The 10,747-nt window shown below is 34.6% G+C and overlaps 1 protein-coding gene across 1 annotated transcript; it reads left to right on the forward strand.

The window, feature by feature from the left end:
* The first annotated feature begins 2 nt into the window (after positions 1-2).
* Positions 3-10,161, forward strand: LOC106155653 (RING finger protein 207-like). The gene is made up of 16 exons (XM_013530581.2): positions 3-163; positions 716-1,517; positions 1,873-1,984; positions 2,458-2,602; positions 3,093-3,174; positions 3,779-3,854; positions 4,198-4,370; positions 4,785-4,926; positions 5,192-5,292; positions 5,572-5,664; positions 6,080-6,248; positions 6,527-6,610; positions 6,853-7,006; positions 7,477-7,594; positions 7,966-8,058; positions 8,646-10,161. Exons 2-16 carry the CDS (start codon positions 1,294-1,296, stop codon positions 9,409-9,411), a joined length of 2,532 nt encoding a protein of 843 aa, XP_013386035.2. The 5' UTR covers positions 3-163; positions 716-1,293; the 3' UTR covers positions 9,412-10,161.
* The last annotated feature ends 586 nt before the right edge of the window (positions 10,162-10,747 follow it).

Here is a 10,747-nt window from a genome sequence, read left to right on the forward strand (position 1 = left end):
AGAAAATATGGCATAAAACGATGATAAAATATAGTTATACTTAACTTTATCAGGTAGAACTGGTCAAAATATTGCGTTAATTTTTGATCTATTTATTTATGCTTCACAACTTCCGGTCACCTGCTTGGTGAGATGATGTACTTCCTAAATGGATGAATGAAAGGTATTTGTTTTGTAGTTTCACGAGTTTAAGGAGTTGCCTTTTGTGGAATTTAAATGCTTTTGTTGGTTTGATTCCCATGTTGAAATCATTATTCACTAAAGTCTTATATACAAAATGTGTAGTTTAAAATTGAACGTTCTGATGAAGTTTTGTACCAAACGCCAACGATGAAAGCAAAGTTGCCAAAGACACTTTGAAGTTTGATGATATCATAGTGATATGGTCACAGTAGTACTATTAGTAATGTCAGCCAAAACAATCTCTTTGACATTAGGTTAACAGTTAAATGCTGGTGCAATGACAGATTTTAATTGGTAAATGGTTGAATAAGTTGCCTTAAAATAGAATATGATCAGTAATTGATACGACAGCTTCTGTGTGAGTTTTCTTTTTCTTTTTTTCTGAAATTATTTACTAGTATTGACATGAATTAATAATCGCAGCTCAAAATACCAGGTATATTATAGTACTCCAACTAATGGTGAAACCATTGATTTAGGATAATTATTTAGAACAACACAGTATAATCAAATATGGTTTATTTTCTTTCAGAATTGTAAGGAGGACAAGCAGAGTTAGGGGTATGTCTCCCCAGGATGTCATCATTGTGAAAAATATTTTTAGAAAGAAGTTAGTATTTTTGCAGTGACATAAAGCATCTATCCAGATGAAGAACAGAAAAGTAGAATTTCATATCCCTTGAAATTGTCACATGCGAACCTAAAGGAGAGAATCACAAACCTTTGTATATGTACTGTAGCTATTTTCTGTATAAGTATAAGAGTGGCATTGAAGCCTCAAGACTGATGTGTAAAGAAAATATGCAAGATGTATGTATTTTTTCAGTATTGGCCATCAGTATTTTAAAAAGTCAGTATATTTAAACTATGCAGCAACCACTATCAATGAACATCACTTTTGAAAGTTAATGTTATTTGCATAGAACAGAATCATAAGAAAGGATTTACAAAATTTGCATCGAAAAACTTAATGGTAGAGAGACATTTTTAAAAAGATGATAAAAATTGCCTGTGGATGATATGCCAGAATGTGACAGGTGACATAAAGGTACCCCTTTATTCAAGTTCCTTAAAGGATTTGAATGAAATTTTAATCCTTGGATAGTCCTTATGAAGTTGTTAGAATTTCTAGAAGAACGAATAATGTCTGGAGGAATCTTCTATCCTGGTGAAAATCTCGACTCTATGGATGAGTCGAAAAGAAACCCCTTGCTGTGTTACCTATGCAATGAGCACTATGAGGACCCTTGCCTGCTGAAATGTTTCCACTCTTTCTGTGCAAAATGTCTACGTGGTCGAGGAGCGGAGGGGAAAATGAAATGTCCATTGTGTGGGTAAGGCGCTAACTTATAATTACTTGTATACTATGATCTATGCCCTGGTCTTCTCAGTGGGGAAACATTTTTGAAATAATAAAAAATAATACTATGTGTATGGCAATTTTGGGTCTTCTGTTCTACAGAATAGGACTACATATCTTATCCAGCTTTTGAATTTTGCTGCTATCACTCAGTAGAAATGTTCCTATTTTAAGATTTTCAATGTTCCATTGTTGAGATAATTGTGTAGAATAGTATGACTTATCGGTATCTTTCATTCTCCTAGGTAAAACATTTTTCTTTACAATGTTGTTTCTGTAACAGTGCCAGTTTTTAAAAATAACCAGTGAGGAAACATTTTTCTTTGCAGTATTGATACCATACTAAAAGATGACCAATCACTGCCAGCCTCAGATTCACTGCTGAAATTCCTGGTCGAGTCTTCCTCTGAGGACAGAGCTCAGTGTGCAAACTGTGATGCTGTAAGTTTACCGATATTCCTTTAACCAAACACCATCTGGTCATGTAGCTTGAATAATATATCATCTTAAAATAAAGTTGTTCACTGTCTTATAGTATAATTAGCCTCATCTTCTCATCTTCACAAAAAGAGAACGAACATGAAGGAAAAGCCAGTCTGAAGGTGTATATTTTAACAGTAATTTCTGCAATAATTCTGTGTATAAAACACTATATTAAGACACAAACTGTACACAAAAGTCAAAATGATATGACAAGAATAAGATACTCAAATGTGTAAATAAAACTGTTTCCTTATTCTTCAAAGTCTGTCATGCACTTTGTCTAGGTAGGGATAGAAAGGTGGTGAGATTTCATTTGCTGCCTGTAATAATCTCTGTTTAATTCTACAACCTGAAGAGAAAGGCTGTTCCAAGGAGGGTCGACCTTTCTTCAGTGTAAACACGCCTTTAGAATTCTGTGTCTCTATTCCCAGTGTTCCACCCAAATGTTTTACTGCAACACCTGCTGTCAGCCTCTGTGCGAGGAGTGCCGGGAGGAGACCCACAGGGCGCGCATGTTCTCCTGTCACGAGATTGTCCCCATGACAAAACGGACTAAAGACATCCACAAAAGATGTGGTAAGGTCATGACACTGAGCTTCAGTGAGCTTACAAGAACTCAAGTTTGCCGTCTTAAGTCCTAACTTCTGCAGCAAAAAAAAAAAAAAAAAAAGAAAAAAAAGAAAAAAGAAAAAAATGAAAAGTGAATTAAGTTAGTAAACACCATTTTATCCGGCATACTATAGAGAAATATTATTTGTTAGTTTTGTTTGACTTTATTTTTGTGTAGCATTTGTGTTCCTTCTACTGTATAGAACAGAACTACAAGGTACCCTGAGTTCAGTTTTGTGGCTACCACTCAATAGGAATGTTCCAATTTCAAGAATTTATGACTGAAAAATAATACAATGTATGTAAATTTCACAATTTTCTCCCATTGAAGATATTGAGTAATTACTGTACTTACTGCCATTATCTGACTCGTCCACATCTCCTGTGAAGTGGATCAAGAGCTGTTTTTATTCTCTGTCTCTCAGTCAAATGAATATATCCTTCTTTTCTTTCACAGCCTTACACAGTGAACCCTACATCATGTTCTCAACAGACACAAAAGCAATGCTGTGCATCAACTGTTTCAGGGACATGACCACGTGAGTTGTATTTTTTAAAAAACCCATTTAGAATATGTTTATGTATATGTTACATAACACATCAAGGTACAAAATTGAATAGATCACTTTGATGTAATTATATTGCATGTTCAAGCACACATGCACATACTAAATCAAGATAATACAAATTTTGTAATAAAAAATTAATACAAGTATCAAAAAAATTGATGCTGTTAATGATGCAAGAGATGTAAGATGTATCATTTAATAAACAGCACCAGAATCGGTTTTAGTTTTAATTGATGTATTAGGGTCCAAGAAGGTTCAGGTGGACATAAAAGTTAATATTTCTTGACATTTCAGCATTTTGTTTTTCAAAGTTAATCAGGAAGATGAATATATTCATTGTAAAGGTGTAAAGAAAACCTGGAAAAAGATGTTTGACAGGGTTGACATGTTTCAGACTATTGGTGGATTTTCATCTTTTTTGGGAGCAAAAAATATCACTGGCCTAGGAAGACCATTGGATCCCGGGCCGTATTTTCTGACTTTTTCACTAAATGGCAGTCTCATCCCTGATTTAAGAGTTCTTTTGGAGTGTCAGATTGCTAAAATAATATTGATATATTTCAATTTTTTTCAGAGAGAGCAGGTCATATTGTATAGACATTGAAACTGCTCACAATCAGGGATGTAAGAAACTGGATGAGTCTGTCCAGGTATATTAAGTGTTTTTTTTCTTTGTTCATCTTATAATCTCTTTGTTTGTTTGTTTGTTTTAATATTATGCCATTAGATTTGAAAGTTGAATTTGTATTTATTTGTTGCAGTAGATCTTGGTGTTATGTTTGACATAAGATTATCAAGGAATGCAAGTCTTTTCCTGTTTTTCTTAATTTTTTTTTACAAGGGACACTTGGACAAGCAAAGCAAAAAGATGAAAAAAAGAAACTTCTGTAGTGATACTACACATTATTTTAGGTATTGTTTATAACAATTGCATGGACACTATATGGAGAACATTGCAAATAGTAGTCTATGACATCTTACCAATCTTTTTAGACAATACGTGAATTGCAAAGCTCAGTTCAAGATGGCATAATACTTATGAGAGCCCTGATAGAAGAGATCAAGGCAAATCTTGAAAGAGAAAAAGATTCCATCAAAGACCTTTATTCAGCCATGCAGGAGAAAATTGGAGAAACAAAAGAGATTTTACTGGAGGAGGCAGATAGGTGAGAAAAAGGTGTTTTCAGAATTTTCAGAATTTTTTGTGTAGGTGGCATGCATCATGGTTTTGTGGTTGAGTAAAAAAAACTGATGTGAAAATCAGAATCTATACAGATCCATTTGGCATCCAGTTTAGTTATTTGTGTCCATAGGCTGTAAACTTATCACCCATTGCTTCTGTTGACTAGGGGTGCCTTCACAATGAATCTGTGGCACTTGCTTCGGGGCACCTTTTATTGAGTAGAGTACGGAAAGCCTGGTGATTATATCAATATGTCGAAACAAGTGTTATTCTATCAATCTGTTTGCATTTCAGATCTCCCAATGTCTTTGTACATGAAAGTGGTAGATATAATTTTTGTAACTCATTATTAACCGGTATAAACAAGAATTGATTTCTGTTGTGAATGTTATTTCAGACAATACCAGAACAAACAAAAAGTTTTCCGGGAACAATTGACGGCTTTGAACACTCTCCTTCCCACCCTCCATGTTAATCTGGTCACCTGTGCCGCCTTCACCAGTTCAGCCAACAAATACGAGTTCCTGGATCTTGCATATGTAAGTGTTCTGTATCAGTCCCTTACCCCCGGGGAGGTTTGGGCAGGTGATGGAGGTGGGGGCAACCTAGAAAATGATTAAAATTTTCTTCATAGTGAATAGCCATCAAGTACAAGTTCCTGGATCCAGTGTATGTTTGTATCTTTAGTACTATGTACATGAGTCACACAATACAGATGATCAAAAGTACTCTGCTAAATGTGAAAAAGGCCTTATACTCGTAAGGCGTCTTCATGATTTTTAAGCAAGTTTTTCATTTGTCTAGAAACTTATGTCCAGGCTACGAGCCATTGCCAGACTGCAGCATCCCATAAGTCCACTCCAGAGTAGTATGATTTACACTGATTTTAAGGCAGAATTTGCCAGGTGAGAAATAAGTTAATTGTTACAGAAAAAAAATATAATTTCATTTTTTTTTCATGCAGGTATTTAGAAAGGTTGAAATTTTTATCAAGGTCAATTTCTGATCAGAAATAATGCCAGTCTCTGTTTACAGATCAGAAAAATACGTATGAAAAAAATTTGAAAAGGACAATATGGGTTCATGACGTACCCATTCAACTGTAAAAATCAGTTGCCTTGATATTAAAATAAATAAATAAATAAATAAATAAATAAATAAATAAATAAATAATCTTTTTGCAGGTGTCTTGAAGGTCTGTTGAGTTTCAAGCCTCTCCGCGACTCTCCCAGTGTCAGCATGGTCTCCTCCACTGGAACAAATGGCGGCTCTGTCAGGTAGGGTATGATGTGTCTGGTGTCTAATTGTTTTACTCTTCTTAAATTATATATACATATATATTAGGTGCGGCGTTAGGCCTTGAGTTCCCTCCCTGTGAAACCGTGTTCTTCTTAATTGCTTTGATATCATGAACTTCTCTGACATCACACCATAGGAACAATGTGACATCACAACATAAGAATTGATGTGACATCACCATACAGGAGCAGTGTGACATCACACCAGAGGATTGATGTGATATCACCATACAGGAGCAGTGTGACATCACAGCAGGAAATTAATGTGACATCACCATACAGAAGCGTTTTGTTTCAGAATTCATTGGAACTGTGTTCAGATAATGGGTTGGTTTATATATTTCTGTATACCTTTCATAGACAAGGTCTGATGGCGAAATGTTTTCCTTTTTAGATTTGAAATCCCAGTGACGTCAGTGGGTGCAAAGACACCAACCACCTCAACTATGCCATTATTCAACTCAGGGGTACGACGCAATCTCATGAACAGCAACAAACAGAAGTTAATGGAAAAAGAAGGGATATTTGCTGAGCATTGCAAGGAATTCAATGTTAAATACCAGGTATGATAATAAGATAATGATGATAATTACAATGATAATTTGAAAAAATCATTTTTAGTTAGAGGACAATGGTAATGAGCTAGAGGATGAATTACAAAATTGACTTTTGAGTTGTTTTTTTTTTTCCCAAATAATACTCCATTAACTTGCACAACTTAATTGTTAATCAGCTGATACTGACACAAATTTTACAAATAAGTCCATGGGTAGAAAAGTTGCTATATTTTATATGCTGTCATTGTTTCATAATTTTTCCTTTGAACTCTTCTTTCATGTAGGAAATCAACCAGAAGTTTGAGAAGTTGAAAACTCAGGTTCAGGAGACACACAGAGATATGACCTTGAGACGGTGCCTTATCAAGGTCAGTGACCTTTCTTATGACCTTGACATTTTAACATTACCTTGACCATTGATAATGAATTCATAAAGTTTCACTTTACAGCCATTGAATAAATTACAAATTATGAAAATGAAAAAGTTTATTGTAACACATTTGATAAAACATATTTGACACATTACAGTTGCACCAAGATGAATGGTTTTACAAGTGTGGAATAGATAAATTTTCCAAATATGAATGTTAAAATCATTCTATATTTTTAGAAGTGCTCATTAAATGAAATACTAGAAGAATGCAGTCAGGTCGAAGCCAAAGTTGCAGAGCAGTTTGACTTGACGGAGCAAAAAAGACCAACTTTGGAAAAACACTGGGAAGATACTTTTCAGAGAGTGCAATATGAGCAAGAGATATATCAAGGTATTGGAGAGTCAGAGTTAAATTGCTGCTATTCTGTGGTATTTTTTGATTAAAATTCTTAGTCACTCTGTCTTGTCATTCAGCTACATGTCCTTGGACTCAAAGGTATTTCTTGTCACCCATAACAACTTAAACAAGTGTATTCAGACTATATTATATTATGTTGAATGGTTTTATAAGATATCTGTTTAAGTACACAAGTATTGTTCAATTTGTTAATATATATAGTATATTTTAGTTAAGAAAGATATTGTTAGTCTTAAATTCTATATCACTCCCAAATATATTCTATGTTATAATGAATTTATATTTAGCTTGATTTATTCCTGTGCACAGTTGACAATTGGGCAATAAGAAGAATAATAAATTAAGCATTCTGATATTTGACTCTAATCTTTGGAAATGCTTGTTAATAATTTATAATAATTTATGCTTATTTATTTATTTATTTATTTATTTATTTATTTTAGCACAAATGTCTGATCTCATAAGACTAAAACAGGAAAACCAGCATCTGGTAGCAATCTCAAAACGACTGGAGCCTTTTTTGAAGTCAATAACAGATGTAACCGAGAGGATCTCTCCAAAGTAACATGCTTTTAATTTATTTTATCTTATTCTTTGTATCTCATTCATGTGAAGTTTATTTTATTAAGGTCCCTGTTAAAGAGTATATAAAATCTAACATGCGAAAAAAAAAATTTTAAAAAGAGAAGAGAAAAAGATATGTGAAGGTGTTCTTGAGAATTGATATAATAGTGTTGAATAAAAGAATGAAGGTGCTAATTAACTGTAGGAAAAATATTTTAGGCTAGTGGCCCCCCAAAAATTAATGTCAGACACAGTTAAGAAATGAGTTTGAGTTTTATCTATACTTCAGTTGTCTTCATTCACCTAACTTTTTTGTTCTAGTCAAAGTTATGCTTGTTATTATACTTTTGTGTTTTTTATTTACCTAGGAGAGGCGATGGATGTAAGAACAGTCAAAAGGCAGATCAAATGCATGCCCTGATGGAGGAGATTCACACTATCACTCCAGACTCTCAGCAGAGGTAATCTAATACGCATTTGCTCGTATTCACAAATTTTTGCACATGCACACACATGCAAATACAAACACATGCACACAGGTCATAAGGCAAAGCAGATGCATATGTGCCTTGAAAGAGGAGATTCACACTATCACTCCAGACTCTCAGCAGAGGTAATCTAAGATACATTTCCTCGTATTCACAAACATTTGCACATGCACACACACGTGCACACAGGTCATAAGACAGGTCTGATGCATATTTGTCTTGTATGAGATACTGTCCAGACTTTCAGCAGAGGCAATGTAACATATGAGCACAAAGGCATGCGCTTATACAGGAATGTACATGTTTATGTATGCCCACAGGTTAACAGTCTGATGAGAGCAGTCTTGATCACAGCAGAAGTAACGTAACATTTTCAACCACATCATCAATATTCCTTTAAGGAACTCAGATTCAAGCGATTAAACCCCTTTGTAATTGTCAGTACCCGCTTACGGTTTCTGTGTATTTCTTTTTATCAATGTATTACACATTTTTTAAATTTTCTTTTTCATCCTTCATATAAAGAAATAAGTATGGATTATATTTTCTCACAATGCTAGGGTTGATGCTATCAGAATTACTCAGGAGGAACGCCAGTCTCAGATAGCTAACAGAACAAACCCTATGGATGATGCTCTCATTAAAACTAAAGGGCTCTTAAAGGCTCCCTCGAAGAGGAAAGAGATTGGGAAGAAGAAAGACAGGATTGTGGCACCAAAAACTGAAACAGGAAGTGAAGAAGAAATGGAGACTGTTACAGTAGAGAGCACTATGGTTAAATCAGTAATTGAGAATTCAGCATTTAGTCAAGCGGAATGGGAAAGTCCCGTGGATATTCAGGTTGAGGAAGCAAGTGAAATGAGTGAAAGTGAGGCTCAAGGTAAATCAAAGGTCAAGGTTGCTCAAGGTCAAGGTCAAAATGTCAAGGTCAATAATGGATTGAGTGTGAGTGCGGCTGACTTTCACATAACGAACGGTAAAGATAGGACATCTTCTCCTTCTTCATCTTCTGATATTTATGAAAGTCCGTGGGGTAGCCCAGGATCTGGTGAGTCTTGGATTGCAGAGGGCAGCACAGTCAATCTCAAAGCAATAATCACAAAAATTACGGTCGACGGGGAAAGTTTTCCTTGCACCGATGAAAAGCTCCACACTGAAGCGGAAATCTCTGAACTGTTGAGTGGAGGTAGCATTGTGAGCACTTCACCTTTTAAAGAAATGGACTTGAAGCAGAAAATTGAAAGCATGAAATCTGGAGAAAGCATTTGTTGCTCGGAAAGTGCCAAAAAAAGTAAGAGGTCATTAGAGGAAGAGATGAAGAAATAGGTGAAATATCTGTGATATACAGTGACTTTTGATATGATATTTTCTCCACAGATTTTGATATTTTGAAGCAAATTCTATGCTTATAATATAGGTGCTCCAGATAATGTATGAATATATCTTTCACACAAACTTTGTTAGTTTTCAAGTTTAAGAGCAGTATTCTTATTTGAATTATAAGATCCAGGTTACTTGGATTCTTTTGAGTGACATCGATTTCTTTTTGTTGACGATCTCATGTGAAATTTTGTAAACAGTAATCTAGTCTTCATTATCAAATACTCAATTAGTATATGCAACTTTAACTAAATGCTTAAGTTCTTCAGTTGGGATATAGAAAGTGAAAATTTTGTAATACCCCCCCCCCCCCCCCCTCCTTCTCGGAATTCTTTCCCTGGTTACAAAAATTGACTTTGAGTTAAATTTTTCTGTGATTTGAAAAGAATGCCAGGGTACATACATCTTTTGGTATGTTTGAATGTATAAAGCATCTCTGAGGAAACAAGAGATCTTTCATTTCAGAAATATGGCAATAAACTGCTAAATTTTGTTAGCGTAGGTTCCCCTGTGATATGTGTAAAGACACTATAGGTGGCGTCACCTCCTCCTTTCAGACACGTATTATAAGATTCATACTCACAATGTACATCCTCAGCATGCACCAAATTAGTTGTCTGTTATTTATTATAACTATTTTATTATTATAATTATTTGATTTCGACATTATGATAAAATAATAATGATTTTTTAAAATTGTTGTTGTTATTTATTTGTACTTGTAATATTTTGTCAGATTTTTTATATTGAAAATTCACCCTTAAGTGCTTAAATAAGAACCAATAATTTCCAGACTTTTGGGGCTGTGGGTGGTATTTTCCCCCACCAACACCAGATTCACATGATGGAGTGTAAATTTCTAAGAATTATTAACTTTCTGAAAGATAAAAATGTTCATTGACGTCATCTACTGTCGTTCAAAGTTGAAGGACCTTTAAAAAGCTTTCAGAGTTCTTTGTTGGCAAAGTAATGATCAGTTAAAAAATGAAATATCACTGTGCTTTTAGAATAAAAGGTAAATATTACAACAGAGTAATTATCACCCTAATTGCATTGACGACATCTACTATGGTTCAACGATAAATATGGCTTTGAAACGCGCATCGTGACCTTTAAGCGTCACAATTACTATGTCTAAATTCCCTGCATTTGCATGGAGTGTATGGGATTTATTAAGTCACATATGGCAAAATGTTTCATTCGTGGATATTTTACATTCCAGGGATACCTAACTACAACACGCGATTGTGTGCAATACCGCTGCGCACCCCCCCCCCCCCCC

Source organism: Lingula anatina, chromosome 9 (assembly GCF_051362555.1).
Source record: "Lingula anatina isolate TDL-2025a chromosome 9, LinAna3.0, whole genome shotgun sequence".
In the NCBI taxonomy this organism is placed as follows: domain Eukaryota; kingdom Metazoa; phylum Brachiopoda; class Lingulata; order Lingulida; family Lingulidae; genus Lingula; species Lingula anatina.

What these genes read in the sequence shown, in the direction of transcription:
- LOC106155653 (XM_013530581.2), top strand. Translation starts at nt 1,294, where the DNA reads ATGAAGTTGTTAGAATTTCTAGAAGAACGAATAATGTCTGGAGGAATC. An exon ending in AACTGGATGAGTCTGTCCAG is followed by an intron (nt 3,855 to 4,197) that starts GTATATTAAGTG and finishes CAATCTTTTTAG; the next exon opens with ACAATACGTGAATTGCAAAG. An exon ending in TTACTGGAGGAGGCAGATAG is followed by an intron (nt 4,371 to 4,784) that starts GTGAGAAAAAGG and finishes ATGTTATTTCAG; the next exon opens with ACAATACCAGAACAAACAAA.